The following is a 19,275-nucleotide window of genomic DNA, read 5'->3' on the forward strand; positions in this document are numbered from 1 at the left end:
TGGTTACCAGCTATGTGACCATGGTCAAATTAACCTCTCGAACCCTCAATTTCATTTCCTCATCAAAATAATGAAAGCAATAATAATACCTACCTTACAAAATTGTAATCAGATACATATTAAACTTTCAAGAAATATTAACTATTACCTATTATCATTACCTATATAGTATGTATGCTGATATAATTTTATATTAATTATGTCCAGTTGTATAGAATGTTAGCTGTAATGAAATAACACATAGCACAGGACAGTAATTAGTAGGCACATAGAAAGCACTCACTAAACACTAGCTAATATTTAGAATACATTATTGAATATATATATATATATATATATATTATAGAATATGTATAGAATATACATAGAATAATAGGGGTTGGGTATAGGTCAGTAGTAGAGCATGTGCCTGGCATGCATGAGGTCCTGGGTTCAATCTCTCCAGCACAACACACATAAAAAAAAAAAAATAGAAAAAATATACGTAATAGATGAAATGCACATTCCAATAAATAAATGGGAAATACCTCAAACAGTTCATGAAAGATTAATTTAACTAGTTATTAAATTACCTAAATGAATATAAATTAAAACAATGAATTATCATTTTTTATCTACTATGTTAGATAAAAATGTTCAGATAATTCAGAATGTTGACAGGAAAAATGTAGGTTAAATTTGTAGCATATCTTGGGTTCTGTAAATGCTGATTTTGCTTGATAAACACTATAATACGTAAGGGGAGTGGGACTTAATATTGATTAACTCACATAAGGCTATTACTTCAATAGTTATTATTTAGTCCTAGGATTCATTTATTAGAATCTATTCCTTCATTCACAGGTACTATTCTAGACACTTAAGATACATCAGTTAATACAATAAAGATCCATACATTCAAGTTTCTACTCTGTAGAAGAATACAGATAAACAATAAACATAATAAGCAAATTATGTGTTAGAAGGTGATAAGTGTCATGGGAGAAAAGGAGGGTAAGGAGCTTCAGAAGTGCAGAGGTGGGTAAAGGAGCTCTACCACTGCACTACATCCCCAGCCCTTTTTATATTTTATTTTGAGACATGGGTCTTGCTAAGTTGCTCAGGCTCACCTTGAACTTGGCGATCCTTCTGCCTCAGTCTCCTGAATACCTGGGATAAGGGCATGTACCACTGCACTTGGCACAAACTTCAATTTTAAATAGGGTTTTAGCATAAGCTTTATTATTCAGGTGGCTTGGCCTACATCTGTAATCCCAGTGGCTCAGGAGGCTGAGACAAAAGATTACAAATTCAAAGACAGCCTCAGCAATTTAACAAGGCCCTAAGCAATTTTTTTGGTGGAGGTATTGGAGATTAAACTCAGAGTCACTCAACCACTGAGCCACATCCCCAACCCCATTTTGTATTCTATTTAGAGACAGAATCTCACTGAGTTGCTTAGCGCCTTACTTTTGCTGAGACTGGCTTTCAACTCATGATCCTCCTGCTTCAGCCTCCTGAGCCACTGGGATTATAGGTGTGTGCCACTGTGCCTGGCTGGCCCTAAGCAATTTAATGAGACCCTATCTCTAAGTAAAATATAAAAAGAGTCAGGATATGGCTCAGTAGTTAAGCACTCCTGGGTTCAATCCCTGTACCAAAAAAGAAAAAAAAAATAGGCCTCATTAAGAAGGAGATAACTAAGCAAAGATGTGAAGAAGTGATGTAGCTATTCTTACCAGCTATGTGGGAATATAACAGGATAAAACAAAGGTTGCTGCTGGGCATTAGAATACCACACACAAACAGCTCAAGCCTGTGGCCAGAGGTTCACTGCAAGTATTTCTCCTGTCTAGAAAACTGGGCTAAGCTGAGCATGGGGTGGGACCTGTAGTCCCAGCTATGTGGGAGGTTGAGGAGAGAGGATTACTTGAGCCCAATAGTTCAGGACCAGCCTGGGCAGCATAGAAAGACTCCATATCTCCCCCCACCCCCCAAAAAAGAGTGGGTTTCCCAAACCCAACTCCTTGCTTTATAGACCATTCAGACTTTTGCCCTCAAACTTAAAAACAACCCCCATTTCACTCCCCTATATACTTCTAGTTACCATGTTCACTCTCACTTGCCCCTTCTTCCCCCACCTCTTGGTTCTTCATGGTACCCTCTCTGACCAGGATATAGAAGTAATGAATCTTTTAACTTATTTGCTATTGTTATGGCACACTGAATATGCACCTTGTACCCTGAAGAACCAGGAGTTACCCCAAGCTAGATTTTTCCCTGAAACAACAGGGAGAAGAACACAAGGTCAGGCTTCTAGCATCACAGCCATGGCCAGGCATACAAAATTCAAGTTTGGAATTATATAGGAGATTAAAAAAAAAAAAAGCCAAGCTATCAGCATTTTTCATTCTAGGATATCAAGGTCAATCGTGCTCAAGGGAGGATCTCCCATGTGGTCAATTCTAACACACTAGAATGCTACACTAAAATTGGGGATTGAATAGAAGGAATCAATTTGTATTTAGTCTTGTTTTGTTATCTCTGCATACTTTGTCTCCAGCCCTTCTGGGAAAGAAGTATTTGATATAACATCCAACTATTAACTGTGGTTCCCACCTATGAAGAAAATAGGACTGGGAACAATAGGGAGCAATGAGTAGGGCTGAACATATGAAAGATAAGGTCAGAGAAAAAAATAGCATTTGAGCGAGAGAAATGACACTATCTAACATATTCCCCACTTAGAGTATAAGCCCTTTTGAGTATAAGCCCTTGCCCGTTCTGTTAACTTACAGCCGAAAACATGCCTCATCTTTGCTATTCTTAGGCTTAGTTCACAGGGATTCCCTATATTCTGTAAAAGGTAGCATAAACATTGGTAAGAAGTATGGTAAGGAAATGTCACCCTTATTAATATAAAATCTGTTGCATCAGAAATAGAGGGAGCTTTGCTGGGTGCAGTGGACACGCCTGTAATCCCAGCAGCTCAGGAGGCTGAGGTAGGAGGATTGTGAGTTCAAAGCCAACCTCAGCAAAAGCAAGGTACTAAGCAACTCAGTGAGACCCCTCTCTCTAAAGAGAATACAAAATAGGGCTGGGGATGTGGCTCAGTGGTTGAATGCCCCTGAATTCAATTCTGGTACAAAAAAAAAGGAAAAAGAAAGAAAGAAAAATATGGGGAGCTCTGCAGAGTCCGCAGTTGTCAAGGCAGCAATAGCCTCTTTCCCTTAAGATCTGACTTGGGCTTTAGTTCTCCTGATGCAACAGATTTTATATTAAGGAAGATGACATTTCCTCACAATACTTCTTACCAATGTTTATACTATCTTTTACAGATCAGAGGGAAATCCCTGTGACATAGAAATAGGAGCAAAATACAAGTGAAGAATTCAGTTCTCATCAAAATTCTGTTTGCAAGAAATAGGCACATGAGAACCAGCTAAAGGCCTAAGAGGCTCCCAGGTGGGGACAGCACTAATGGCACCTCATGGGAACTAGAGCAGAGGACAGGGTTAGGATTGGAGATGCTCTGGAGAGCTCTACAGCTGTCCAGGCAGCACTAGTCTCCTTCCCTTAATGTGATTCAGTTTCTTTCTATGTCTCTTTGTTCCTGTCTCATTACTAAACAGGAACTTCCCTATGTGCCAATTAGCTCAAATTTATGAAAAAGAAGATATAACTGGACCATTCCCCAGGCCACACCACAGAAGTCCAAGGTTGCTGACAAGCTTATGGACAAGCTATGAATAGATCAATGTCCAGGCCTAGTCCATTTAGCTATGGGACAGACAGAGTCTGGTGATATGGAATAAGGTTCTTTAAGGTAACCTGGATGAAAGAGTAAACAAGTGAAAGAATATCAAGCCAAGTCTGGATGGCATAGGCAAAACAGACACCTCCATCACCTCTGCTTTCTCTCTGCTAGCAAGCAACGTTTTAAGGGCCTGTCTCCCATGGATCTCCCTCATACTTAATATGTAATTGAAAAACCCTTTATCTTCCCTGTACTTCTATGGAAAACTGGGCCCATTTGGAACATTAATATCCTGATAGTTACTTTTGATTCCTTTGTCCCAGAAACAAATCACCCTTTTGAAATCTGAACGCACTGGAGAACACTCAGGGCAAGGGTAAGTTTTTGTTAGGACTTCATTATCAGGGGGCATTATGACTTTAGGGAAACGCTAGGAACTTTTACCTTCATGAGCTCCTTCCTCAATAAAAATATAAGTGTATATATAATTTATATTAGTATAAAAACAAATAGAATACAGATATAGACACACAAAGCCTGGCTCATTACTGCATATTCACTTATTTCTTCAAATTTTAAAAGAAATCAAATCAACTTTCATTAGTTCCTAAAAGAATCATGGTACCTAATGGGTAAAGTGGCCCTGATTGTTCTCTATCTTCTTCAGGATCATAGGCTTTTGCATATCCAAAGTTTCATAGTTCCCTAACTCCTTAGTCTTGCCTTTCAAAGTCCTTCATGCCATAGAAACATGCAAATCATTTCTCTGAATATTTTGAAATTCTCATGGTTATAGTTAAAGTTAATGATGTTTTCATGAGACCTAGGAAATTCCAGTGCCTTTAGATTCCTCACCTCTATGTAGGGAAAATAATAACTAGTTTATAGAATTCAGTGAAATAAAAATGCAGAAACACATTTAAAACCATGAATCATTTTAGTAAAATTGGGTATATTTTTTTGTTGGTACCAGGGATTGAACCCAGAGGCACTCTACTACTGAGCCACATCCCCAACACTTTTTATTCTTTATTTAGAGACAGGGTTTTTACATTGCTGAGACTGGCTTTGAACTTGAGATCCTCCTACTTCAGCCTCCAGAGCCGCTAGGATTACAGGCATGTGCCATCAAATCAGGCTCAAAATACTTTTTAAATAAATTAATTTAAAATTAAAAATTAGGGTTTTAGGATGTAGCTCAGTGGTAGAGCAGCACTTCCCTAGCATGCATGAGGCCCTGGAATCAATCCCTAGAACTGCAAAAAAAAAAAAAAAAAAAAAAGGTAGATGTGCACGTACAGGTAGAGAGAGAAAGGAAGAGAGAAGGTGGGAGAGGGAGTGGGGTGGGATAAGAATGAATTTTTTCTCATGGGCTACAGTGAAGCAGATGCCACAGAGAAGCAAGTGAAGCAAATAAGTCAGACTTGTCCTCTGTGGGCCATGGTGTGCCAACCCCCAAATAAGGCAGAAAAGAGAATATGTACCATTCTCCATTTATGAAAAATTTCTACTTTACCTGAAATTCATCAAAGCACAAGAGACAGGCTTCATGACTGATTTCTTCAGCTATGGGAGCGATTGGGTCATACGATTTAGTCATGAATCCTGGTTTCCTTTTTGGCAAATTCTGTTTAAGGCGGTGTATTCCTTAAATGGATAAAATAAAATACAGACCAAATATTACATTAATAGTACACTGTGAACAATTATCACATTTTTAAATCACTAGATAAAACTATTTGGGAGGTACCGAGGATTTCATTTAGGGGCACTTGGCCACTGAGCCACATCCCTAGCTCTATTTTGTGTTTTACATAGAGACAGGGTCTCACTAAGTTGCTTAGAGCCTTGCTGTTGCTGAGGCCACTGGGATTATAGGTGTGCACCACCGTGCCTGGCTATGAAACTTTAATGTGGAGTAAATTAAATTTAAAAAACATAAATCAATTTTTTTTTTGGTGGTACTAGGGACACTTTATGACTAAGCTAAATTCCCTGCACTTTTCATTTTTTATTTTGAGACAGGATTTTCCTAAATTGCCCAGGCTAGCCTCCAACTTACAGTCCCCTCTTGCCTCAGCCTTCCAAGTCACTGGGATTATAGACATGCACCACCATGTCTGGCAGATCAAATTTGATTATTAAGATTGGTTGCACTGGGGCTTAGTTTGTGGCTCAGTGGTAGAGCGCTTGCCTAGGACATGTGAGGCACTGGGTTCAATCCTCAGCAACACATAAAAATAAATAAATAAATAAATAAATGTATTATGTCCATCTACAACTTATATATACATATATACATATTAATATATATTTTCTTTAAAAAAAAAAGATTGGTTGCATTTTCTCCACCCCAAAATAAATTGTTGAAAGATTATTATAGTCTTAAAGTAGTAAGAAAATTTCAAGGTCATTCCATCTCCATTCTTTAATCATTCAGAGATGACAAAATGATAAGTTACCAAATGGATCAACAAATTGATCTCAAGCCTGAGGATTTCAGTGATGGAGGCTGTGATCCTACCCAAGGAGTACAAGTTATATCTAGCAAATCTAATCAGAATGCTCCCTTGTCTCTGACCTAAGGCACTAACATGAGTCCCACTTCATTAATCGCACCATGCTAAGTGCTAAAAGAATTAGAGAGGGCTGGGGTTGTGGCTCAGCAGTAGAGCACTCGCCTAGCACATGTGAGGCCCTGGGTTCTAAAAATACAAACTGAATGACTCTTGCTGAGATAACACAGAGTAAAGGAACTCATCAAAATAGTAATAATAATAATAACTTCTTGAAACAGGTGTGTTGAAACATTTTTTTAATCAATGTTTAGTAGAAACAGAAAATGTCTGATCTTCATTTATTAACCTTTGTTCTCTAACTGGAAAATACTGAATTCACTTTAAGAACCAATTCCACTCAGGCTTAAAGAAGAATGAAATATGCCATTTGCCAGTAAATGGATGGAGCTGAAGAATAAGTATCATGCTCAGTGAAATAAGCCAATTCCAAAAAACCAAAGGCTAAATGTTTTCTCTGATATGCAGATGCTAATTCCAATAAGGAGGGGGCAGTTAGAGTAGAATAGAAGTACTTTGGATTAGTCAAAGAGGAATGAAGGGAAGGGAGAGAGGGAATGGGAGTAGGAAAGATAGTAGAATGAATCGCACATTACTATTCTACGTGCCTATATGATTACATGTCCAATGTAATTCTACTTGATGTACAACCAGAAGAATGAGAAGTTATACTCCATATATATATATATAATATGTCAAAATATAGTCTACTATCATGTATAACTAATTAGAAAAAAAATTTTAAAATTTTTTTAAAAAGCCAACTCCAGATTCAATACTGTTTCAATATAGCACACACACACAAAATGAAACCAAATAAAAGCTTGCTTCAGGCAAATATCTAATTTTTTAAGAGTGTTATTCATGTAAGAAAACTATTTTTAGAGTATGCCCACTGAAAAATCACTCGGCTTGACTTACTTTTGTGCACATCTAACATGAAACCATGAAAATGGACCCGTTTTTTCCTCTTCATTTCCACATAAGCATAAAATATGTCCATCACCATTGTTTTTCCTGTACCTTCAAAATAAAAAAAAAATCTTTTTAAAGAATATTATTAAAACAGTATGTGCTGATTGCTGTAATGATTGTTCATTAGGTTTGAGATAATGAAGCCACCCTCCTACTGGAAAGCTGAAGACTGTGTTACTTATATAGAGGGGGCTGTTCACTTTATATGTTAAACTAGCCAAGGGAAAAAAAAATGTAGATAATACTTTTTTCAATTATAATCTTGTTTTTAGGAAATATAACATTTAGTCAACACTTCAGGGGCAATTTTCCCTAGAGAACTATGTTCATAACCTGGCAAGATTAACAGATTAATCTTCAGTCTTCTCTTTCAAAAGACATTAGTACAAATAAGATAATTAATTAATTATTGTATTATTACTATGTATAAGGAACTTTTCCAGACACTGGGGGAAAATTCAGAAACAAAAAAAAAGAAAAATTAAGAGGAGAAAGGTGAAAAAGAAAGATCAGTACCCAACACAAATATTGAAAATAAATAACAGAGGTAGATTAGAGCTAAAGAACAGTCAATTACAATACTTCCCTTTTTAAAAAACTGGGAATTTCAAAATGAGGCCTACTTAAGAAATTCTGATAGTCAATCCTTATAATTAAATTATCTCATTTTCAACACTGAAACTTTTCATCACTACAATTGTATTAGAAATAGAATAGTCATCAGTCTGAGCACTTGTGAACACAAGCATGCACAAAAAGCCTTATTTTCTCACAGAAAACCCAGTGCTCTAGGGACAGTGGCAGTGTCCAAATTCATATTCTAGCACCCCTCAGAAGGCCAGGCCAAAATGTGCTAGCTCTATGTCTCATCCTCCCTGCTTCCTGTACCCCACAGAAGCCAGGCTCTCCTATTAGGAGCTGCAATTTCCAAAAAATCAAAAACAGCTCAGGAAGGAAGAAGATCTGACTCTCATCCTTGGGTGTTTCCTCTGTTCCACAAGATGATTCTCAGCACATGTCATCTGAGTGCCAGAATATTTTTGTATATGAAAATACAATTCCCAAATGAATTTTTAGTGAAGAGGCCACTTAGATTGAAAAGTAATTTTTTACGAAAATATTCAATACAGAATCTCTTAATGGAAAAAGTGGCAGCAGATTTTTTTTTTTTTTTTAGAGAGAATTTTTAATATTTATTTTTTAGTTCTCGGCGGACACAACATCTTTGTTGGTATGTGGTGCTGAGGATCGAACCCGGGCCGCACGCATGCCAGGCGAGCGCGCTACCGCTTGAGCCACATCCCCAGCCCGGCAGCAGATTTTTAATCATTACATTTACCAAGGAGTAATAACTTTCAAGTTCTGCTGCATTCAGCATAGTATACTTCTAGATCCAGAAAAATATGTATGAATTATCTAGCCAAAAGTGTGAATAATATATATATTTGAACTTAACATTTGTGCTTTTTTAAAAAATGGGCTTTATATACAATAAGGTCATTATGTAAAGTTTTTGGAGATAAAAGCAAAAGAAGAAATTAGAGGGAGCTGGGAATGTAGCTCAGTGATAGAACACATACTTAGCAAACAAAAGGCCCTGGGTTCAAACCTCAGAACCACCACCCACTCCCCAAAAAGGGGAAAAAGTCATAAAGGGAAAGATTGATTGACTAGGCTACATGAATTTTGACCTCTTGAATTTCAAAGGTCACCATAAGTAAAATTAGTGTCCTTTTATTCATTTAATCAATATACTTTTACTGAATGCCTAAAATGTGTAAGATACTGTTTTAAGTGCTTTATGATAGTGAACAAAATTAACAAAACATACCACTCTGTAGAACCTGAGATTTTAATATATATAAAGATGCAGATATCTTTATTTATATATGCCTTATTACATTCATATATTTAATATATATAATATATATGCATATATATATATGTGTGTGTGTATATATATATATATATACACACACACATATATATTATCTTATCTTAGAAACTACAATGGACATTATGTTCTTTTCTTGTCCCTTTTTTCCCCCTCTCCCTGTCTGTTCTAAATCGATTCTTTCTGAGACTGCCCCTTTGGTGAGAGTGTCAATCACAGGGTGGATCCACTGAAATACCCATCACCCTTTGCACTGTATGGCTGGCACAATTGTGGGCATGTGACTCTTTTAACTCAGCATTCTTTAGGGGATTAGTATGGATTCTGAGAATGAGAGTTGTTCTTCTTCCTTTCAAGAAAGCAATTTAGGGCTGTGGTTTGGCTCAGTGGTAGAGCACTTGCCTAGTACATGCGATGCCCTGGGTTTCTCAGCACCACATATTTAAAAAAAAAAAAAAAAAAAAAAAAGGTCCATTGACAACTAAAACTTAAAAAGAAAAAAAGAAAGAAAACAATCTATAAAACACCAGAAGACATCTTTCCTACAACATCAAAATCATACCTATAATCTCAGGAGCTGGGGAAGCTGAGGCAGGAGGATCATGAATTCAAATTCAGCAAAAGTGAGGCGCTAATGAGCAACTCAGTGAGACCCTATCTCTAAATAAAATACAAAATAGGGCTGGGGATGTGGCTCAGTGGCTGAGTGCCCCTGAGTTCAATCCCCAGTACTGCCCCCGCAAAAAGAATATAACCAACACTAAGGGAAAGAAAGACAGAAAGAGAATGAAGAAAGGAAATGAATTTGAACAAATCAAAATGGCATATAAGTAACCCTCTAAAATCTAACACACATTAAAGAAGAAAACTAAATCCACATCCTCATCAAGTTAATATTTACAATATCAAGTATATAATAAAAAATGAGAAAAAGTAGAGTATTCTTTAGGCTGAAGAAAAAATGATACCAGACAGAAAGCAAGCACCACAAAGAAATGAAGAATGCAAGAAATGATAAATACATGGGTGATTATTTGTTTTTATCATTTTTACATTTCTTTAGACAGTAATTAGCTATTTAAATAACATTAACAATGTATTATGGATTTAGTAATCTACATAGAAGTATAGTCTATGATAATAGCATAAATATTATTTAATTGGTGAGAGAAATAAAAGAATACTGTTATAAAGCTCTAGATAGCATAACTTGGAGAAAGGATACAATATAATTAAAGTGCATATTTTAAACTTTACAGAAACCAACAAAAGAATCAAACAATAAAAATATGAATAATAAAGATATAAAAAACAAGCAAATCATGTAAGTAAAGCAGAATTTTTTTTTTAAATTTAAACAAAGAACAAAAAAGGTAGAAAAAACATACAAATGGAAGAAGGTAGCCTTAAATTCTACCATGCTGATAAGTTCAAGTGGGCCAAATAATTCAATAAAAAGGCTAACATTGATGGGCAAAAAAAAAAAAATTATATAATCTCTATAAGACACTCATACAGATAAGTTAAAAAGCTATAAAATGAAAAGAAATCCGGGCACAGTAGCACACACCTGTAATCCCAGCTAGGATCAAAAGTTCAAGGCCAGCCTGGGCAACTTAGCAAAACCCTCTCTGAAAAAATAAATAAATAAAAATAAAAAAGGTCTAAATAAATAAATAAATAATTTAAAAAATAAAAAGGTCTAGGGTTATAGCTAATGGTGGAATACCCTGGGTACCAAAATAAAATACAATAAATGCTCATATTAGCAAATAAGACTTTAAAATCAATCATTTAAGTTTCTACCTTAGGAAGTTAGAAAAGACAGCAAATAAATCCCAAAGTAGTATCACAGTTATTAGGGAGGCTGAGGCAGGAGGATCACAATTTTGAGGCCAGCCTGGCAACTAAGCAATCTCCTGTTTCAAAATGGAGTTAAGGATATAGCTCAGGCTTGCCTAGCTTGCTGGACTTGCATAAGGCCCTGGGTTTAATCCCAAATACAAGTAGAGAGAAGAAAAACAAAAAAGGAATAATAAAAAACAGAAATTGGTGGCTGGGGTGTGTCAGCAGGAAAGCACTAGCCTCCCACATATGACGCACTAGGTTTGAGCCTCAGCACCACATAAAAGTAAATAAACAAAATAAAGATACTGCATCCATGTACAACTAAAAAATATTTTTTAAAAAGCAGAAATCAATAATACTAAAAACAAAACAATAGAGAAATCAACGAAACCAAAACCTGATCTTTTGAAAACATCAAAAATAATTGGCAAAACCCTCGCTGAACTACCCAAGAAAAAAAGACCTGAAACACAAATTTAACAGTATCAAGAAAGAAAGACAGTATCGCTATAGTTCCTAAAGATGTTAAGCATAATAAGAAAGTATTATAAATAATTTTATGTCAATAAATTCAACTTAGATAAAGGAGTAAATTTCTTTTTTTTTTTTTTTTTTTTTTTAGAATTTTTAATATTTATTTTTTAGTTCTCGGCGGACACAACATTTTTGTTGGTATGTGGTGCTGAGGATCGAACCCGGGTCGCACGCATACCAGGCAGGAGTAAATTTCTTTAAAGACATAAAATGGCAAAACTGGAATAAAAGATAGAAAATCTAATTAACTTCACATTTATTAAAGCAATTAAATTTATGATTAATAATTTTATCACAAAAAAATACTCCAGACTCAAATGGCTTCACTAGTGAAAACTATCAAATATGTTAGAATTAAATAATGCCGATCTTACACAAACCTTCCAAAAATAGAGGAAGAAACACTTCCCCCCCCCGCCCCCCCGTTCATTTCATGAGACCAACAATATACAAAAAGGATAGTACACCATTATCAAATGAGATTTATATCAGAAATGTAAGAATGGCTTAACCTTAAGGGCTGGGGATGTGGCTCAAGTGGTAGCTCGCTCACCTGGCATGTGTGTGGCCTAGGTTCGATCCTCAGCACCACATACAAACAAAGATGTTGTGTCCGCCGAAAAATAAAAAATAAATATTAAAAAATTCTCTCTCTCTCTCTCTCTCTTAAAAAAATGACTTAACCTTAAAAATCAGTGTCATTCATCATATTAAGAGAATAAAGGAGAAAACCTTTCTGATGTTACCATCACAACATTTGAAAAATATTTAACAAACTTAGCACACATTTGGGATAAAACTCTGCAAACTAGGAGAAGCAGACTTCCCCACCTGACAAAGGATAAATATAAAAGAGCAGACATTGAAAAGATACCCTACATTACTAATCATTAATGTAAAGCAAATCAAAACATCAACAAGATACCATTTAACATACATTGGAATAGCTATTATCAAAAAATAACAAGTTGGTGAGAAAATATAAAATATTTATATAAAATATAAAAATTGGAATCCTAGCCAGGTATGGTAGTGCATGCCTGTTATCCTAGCAACTCTGGGGGCTGAGGAAGGAAGATCTCAAATTCAAAGCCAGAAAGCCAGCCTCACAACTTAGCAAGGCCCTAAGAAACTTAGCAAGACCCTGCTTCAAAAATTAAAAAAATTAAAATGGGCTAGATATGTGGCTCAGTGGCTAAGCACCCCTGGGTTCAATTTCCAGTACAAAAAAAAAAAAAGGGGAATCCTGGGCCTTGCTTGAGGGAATGACGATGGTGTTGCTGCTGTGGAAAACAGAATGGCAGTTACTCATAATATTAAACCCAATATGCATATGGGATTCAAACAAATACTTATGCATTAATGTTCATAGCATAAGTCACAATAGCCAAAAGATGAAACAATCCAAAATATCCTAATAATGGACAAATGAATGAGCAAAATGTAGTATATTCATAAAATAGAGTGTCATTCAGCCTTAAAAGGAAAATTCCTTAAAAGGAAGATTCATGGATGAATCTTGAAGAACGTTTGTTAAGTAAAATAAACCAGGCACAAAATGACAAATAGCAAATAGCATGACTGCTCTTATACAAGAAACCTAGAGTAGTCACTCAAAGACAAAAGTAAAATGTTGATTTCCAGGATCTAGATGGTAGGGGAAAATTAAAGGTGGACTTAGGGTGATTGTTCAATGGATACATCAAAGTTTTCAGTGAAATCCAGTTAGAAGACTCTCCTTAAAATGCACATGATCTGCAGAGGTAACCTATTAATCCAATGGTACCCATTAACCTATTAATTCAATGGTACCAATTTGGCAAGCAGTTCAGACTAGTTTAGATTAAAATAGTTTAGAAGTGGGTCAGACTTTTTGCTAGAAGGCTGGGATAATTGAGTTCAATTACATTAGTGTAGAAGAGGAGAAAGCTGTGACCTACAGAAGAGCCATGAGAAGTGTCCACACCTGCAGTAGTGAGATATGCATACACCAGCATAAAGTGATAGATACTAAAGTCACTAGTCCCTGGCTTTTCAAACTGCCACTACAACAAAATTGCTTTGTCGTGAAATATAAAAGAAAATATCCAAATGCATCATATTTCTTCTGTGAAATAATCTTTTCAGAAACAAGTATATATATACATTCATCATATAGTAGGTCAGAATGTATAAAATATATTTCTTACTGTGGGTCAAGTTCAAATATGTTTCAAGGTCATTGCACTAGTTTGTAGGCTTCTTTTGTTTTATTTATTTATTGTTTGTTTGTTTATTTGTTTGTTTGATAGGATCTCACTAAATTGCAGTCTCTCCAAATTGCTGAAGCTGGCCTTCAAAACTTGTGATCCTTCTGCCTCACCTGTGTCTCTGCCCCCTGAAGTTTCTAAGCTCTTTAAGTGAGCAAAGTCTAGATCTTCTTTTATTCGCCATTACAACTCCAGAAGCAACACACGGCCTGGCACAAGGCAAATGCTCAATAACATTTGTCAAGAGATGGGAAGAACATGGTCAAGAGACCATGAAGAATGGAGAGGAAACCAACACTAAATTTCACCTATTTAGCAATTTTGGTTTGGTCTATACAGAATCCTAAATAAAGCCTTAGGCTTTTCTCTACAGAAGATTCTTTCTATCGGATACAAAAACATATCAAAAAAATTGTGCACCATGATCAAGTAGGATTCATCCCTGGTATGCAAGGCTGGTTCAATATACGGAAATCAATAAATGTTATTCACCACATCAATAGACTTAAAAATAAGAACCATATGATCATCTCGATAGATGCGGAAAAAGCATTCGACAAAGTACAGCATCCCTTTATGTTCAAAACTCTCGAAAAACTAGGGATAACAGGAACATACCTCAACATTGTAAAAGCAATTTATGCTAAGCCTCAGGCTAGCATCATTCTGAATGGAGAAAAATTGAAGGCATTCCCTCTAAGATCTGGAACAAGACAGGGATGCCCTCTTTCACCACTTCTGTTCAACATAGTTCTCGAAACACTGGCCAGAGCAATTAGACAGACAAAAGAAATTAAAGGCATAAAAATAGGAAAAGAAGAACTTAAATTATCACTATTTGCAGATGACATGATTCTATACCTAGCAGACCCAAAAGGATCTACAAAGAAACTATTAGAGATAATAAATGAATTCAGCAAAGTGGCAGGTTATAAAATCAACACGCATAAATCAAAGGCATTCCTGTATATCAGCGACAAATCCTCTGAAATGGAAACGAGGACAACCACTCCGTTCACAATATCCTCAAAAAGAATAAATACTTGGGAATCAACCTAACAAAAGAGGTGAAAGACTTACACAATGAAAACTACAGAACCCTAAAAAGAGAAATTGAAGAAGACCTTAGAAGATGGAAAAATATACCCCGTTCATGGCTAGGCAGAACTAACATCATCAAAATGGCGATATTACCAAAAGTTCTCTATAGGTTTAATGCAATGCCAATCAAAATCCCAACGGCATTTCTTGTAGAAATAGAGAAAGCAATCATGAAATTCATATGGAAGAATAAAAGACCCAGAATAGCAAAAACAATACTAAGCAGGAAGTGTGAATCAGGTGGTATAGCGATTCCAGATTTCAAACTATACTACAGAGCAATAGTAACAAAAACAGCATGGTACTGGTACCAAAACAGGCGGGTGGACCAATGGTACAGAATAGAGGACACAGAAACCAACCCACAAAACTACAACTTTCTTATATTTGATAAAGGGGCTAAAAGCATGCAATGGAGGAAGGATAGCATCTTCAACAAATGGTGCTGGGAAAACTGGAAATCCATATGCAACAAAATGAATCTGAATCCCTTTCTCTTGCCAAGCACAAAAGTTAACTCAAAATGGATCAAGGAGCTTGATATCAAATCAGAGACACGGCATCTGATAGAAGAAAAAGTTGGCTACGACCTACATGCTGTGGGGTCGGGCTCCAAATTCCTCAATAGGACACCCATAGCACAAGAGTTAACATCTAGAATCAACAAATGGGACTTACTCAAACTAAAAAGTTTTTTCTCAGCAAAAGAAACAATAAGAGAGGTAAATAGGGAGCCTACATCCTGGGAACAAATCTTTACTCCTCACACTTCAGATAGAGCCCTAATATCCAGAATATATAAAGAACTCAGAAAATTAGACAATAAGATAACAAATAACCCAATCAACAAATGGGCCAAGGACTTGAATAGACACTTCTCAGAGGAGGACATACAATCAATCAATAAGTACATGAAAAAATGCTCACCATCTCTAGCAGTCAGAGAAATGCAAATCAAAACCACCCTAAGATACCATCTCACTCCAGTAAGATTGGCAGCCATTATGAAGTCAAACAACCATAAGTGCTGGCGAGGTTGTGGGGAAAAGGGTACACTTGTACATTGTTGGTGGGACTGAAAATTGGTGCAGCCAATTTGGAAAGCGGTATGGAGATTTCTTGGAAAGCTGGGAATGGAACCACCATTTGACCCAGCTATTCCCCTTCTCGGTCTATTCCCTAAAGACCTAAAAAGAGCATGCTACAGGGACACTGCTACATCGATGTTCATAGCAGCACAATTCACAATAGCAAGACTGTGGAACCAACCTAGATGCCCTTCAACAGACGAATGGATAAAAAAAATGTGGCATTTATACACAATGGAGTATTACTCTGCATTAAAAATGACAAAATCATAGAATTTGGTGGGAAATGGATGACATTAGAGCAGATTATGCTAAGCGAAGCTAGCCAAGCCCTAAAAAACAAATGCCAAATGTCTTCTTTGATATAAGGAGAGTAACTAAGAACAGACTAGGGAAGAAGAGCACGAGAAGAAGACCAACATTAAACAAGGATGAGAGGTGGGAGGGAAAGGGAGAGAGAAGGGAAATTGCATGGAAATGGAAGGAGACCCTCAGGGTTATACAAAATTACATACAAGAGGAAGTGAGGGGAAAGGGAAAAACAGTACAAGGGGGAGGAATGAATTACAGTAGTGGGGGTAGAGAGAGAAGAGGGGAGGGGAGGGGAGGGGAGGGGGGATAGTAGAGGATAGGAAAGGCAGCAGAATACAACAGACATGAGTATATCAATATGTAAAGCAATGAAGTGTAACTGATGTGATTCTGCAAGCTGTATATGGGGTAAAATGGGAGTTCATAACCCGCTTGAATCAAAATGTGAAATATGATATATCAAGAACTATGTAATGTTTTGAACAACCAACAATAAAAAAAAAGAAAAAGAAAAGAAAAATGAGGCAGACTTTATAAAAAAAATAAATAAATAAAAATATTTTTTAGTTGTTAAAAAAAAAAAATTCTTTCTAGGGGATTAACTTGTAAAACCTGAAACTAAATTGAAACATCCAAGTCCTTAATCGGGAAGCCAAAAATGACTACTCGAGAGCACCCCCTAGCGGTCCCTTTTTACAACCATTCCCCCTGCAGAAGTAGCAGGAAGTGGTGCCTTCCATCACCACCTCCAGGCACGGAAGAACTAGGCTTCCCTATTCCTAACCTTAAAAATCTTTCAACTGGTGAAATTGAGAGCCCAGTATCAATGTCAAACAGGGAAGTCCAAACCAAAAGAGAGAAAAAAATTGACTAAAAACCAAAGTGTACTTTGATTCTATTCTAATATACCAGAGAAATTGTTAACCTGTGATCACTGCTGTAGTTTGCCGGTCAAGCCCTGAAGCCCTGAAAAAAAAAAAAGCTGTCGAACAACAATGAAGCGGCTCAGTGCTACAATAGAAACTTTCAGCTTCAGTATGAGATGGGGTGAACATTCTATTAATGAAAATATTTCTTTTCAAGACTGAACCATGTTAATCCTTCCAATTTATACATCAACTCTGCAGAAGTTCCCCGAATTTAGGGTCCATCTGACTCAATCATCTGGACCCATCTAAGAGAAGAGAATAGAGTGAAGTGGGCATGACAGAGCACAAACCCAGTACAAGAATGAGGGGTTGGGCTGGGGATGTGGCTCAAGTGGTAGTGAGCTCACCTGGCATGCGTGCGGCCTGGTTCGAGCCTCAGCACCACATACAAACAAAGATGTTGTGTCCGCCGAAAACTAAAAAATAAATATTAAAAAAAAAAAAAAACCTCTCTCTCTCTCTCTCTCTAGTACCTGTTTCCCAAGTCCAAAAAAGGCAAAATTTTAAAAATAAGAGCTTGTGATGGAATTCTGAGACTATTCTCTCTCAACCAGAAAGCCCTTAAAATGAAAACTTGACTTTTTTATTACCTATATTGTATATATTCTAAACTGATTTTAGCCACCAAAATGTTCATCTCACTTCCTATTTCAGAACTACTTTCTCTTCTCTCTATATTCTAAACCTCTACCCAAACATTGCCATTCATCCAGCCTACATTGTGAACACCCTATGATGTTACATCTTTTCTAACTTTTTCAAGAATTCATATGAATTACTTGTGCTGTATTACTCTTCAATTCATTAGAATATGGCTATATTTTCCAAAATAAAATCCAACAATTTTTATGAGATTTTTAAAAATAAGTCCTTTTACAGAAGTGAAAGCAGTTGTTATTTTAATAACCATCTCCACTTACAATTAAGTGATTAAGGTAATGGGAGAAACAAGGATGTTGATTTTCACAATGACTGAAACATGAAGATGAAGGTAGAGGAAGTAAAATATTCTCAGGAAGCTAAAATGAGAGTTAACAACAGAATGAGATCTCATAGAGGTACCCAAGTATATAGATACATAAAACTGACTAATCATTTGGTTATAAATAAAAAGTATAAGTACATGTGAGGGCCTGGCATATAGCTTTGGGGTAGAGGGCTTGCCCAGTATATATGAGGTGCTGGGTTCAACCCCCAGCACACACACACACAAAAATTAAGTACACATAAATCTCAAAAATTCCAACTAGCCAATGAACTAAGAAAAAAGAACAGCTTTTTTACATAATAGAATAAAGCAGAATAGAATTTGAGCTCCTTTAATATTTTTTAAGTCTGTAACATTTAAGAACTTGAATTTTATAAATGCAAAACAGGTGTGTAAAGGTAATACAAATAAGACAAAAAAGAAGTTTTATTTTTAACACACTGTAACTATTTATTCATTCACTGTAACTATTTTTTTTTCTTGTTCTAAATTTTTTACTAAGAAAATAACCCCTGACAGCATTCCCTCATAACAAATATATTATGGCTCTAAGGCGAACCTGGATAGTGTTTATTAATCTAGGTCCAAAACTGAGCTCCTCCCATGTAAATTTGAGTGGTAAATGTGAAATAAAAGAAATAACTGACAAGTTAGAAGGCAACAGAACTAAGAGAAGTGGGAGCCACCTTCCTGACATCAGTGGATGTAGGAAACCAGGGAGAGGTTTAGGGCTACAAGTAAAGATTCATTTGAAAGAGATGAAAACCGGGGAATAAAGAATTTCAGCAAGAATGAGGTCAAGGAAGACCTCAGGAACAAGACATGAACTAAGTAGGAAAATCTAGAAAGTGACCACTCAGAATGTTTTCACCGGGGCTGGGGATGTGGCTCAAGCGGTAGCGCGCTCGCCTGGCATGCGTGCGGCCTGGGTTCGATCCTCAGCACCACATACAAACAAAAGATGTTGTGTCCGCTGAAAAACTTAAAAAAATAAATAATATTTAAAAAAAAAAAGAATGTTTCCACCAAAATGTGAGTCTGTGCC

At 36.3% G+C, this 19,275-nt stretch overlaps 1 protein-coding gene across 3 annotated transcripts in view; it reads right to left on the reverse strand.

Moving 5' to 3' along the window:
• The window catches only part of Afg1l (AFG1 like ATPase), a 207,183-nt gene that overhangs the window by 123,116 nt on the left and 64,792 nt on the right, over positions 1-19,275 (reverse strand). For all 3 annotated transcript variants that reach the window (XR_003300862.2, XM_026389658.2, XM_026389659.2), the window contains exons 4-5: positions 7,234-7,335; positions 5,253-5,383 (exon numbers count right to left, since the gene is read on the reverse strand). Coding sequence is in view for 2 of the 3 variants with exons in the window: in XM_026389658.2 (XP_026245443.1) it covers positions 5,253-5,383; positions 7,234-7,335 (233 nt within the window). In the remaining variant the exon portion in view is untranslated. The remainder of the gene's footprint in view (positions 1-5,252; positions 5,384-7,233; positions 7,336-19,275) is intronic.

The sequence above is a fragment of the Urocitellus parryii genome, chromosome 8 (genome assembly GCF_045843805.1).
Source record: "Urocitellus parryii isolate mUroPar1 chromosome 8, mUroPar1.hap1, whole genome shotgun sequence".
NCBI lineage: Eukaryota > Metazoa > Chordata > Mammalia > Rodentia > Sciuridae > Urocitellus > Urocitellus parryii.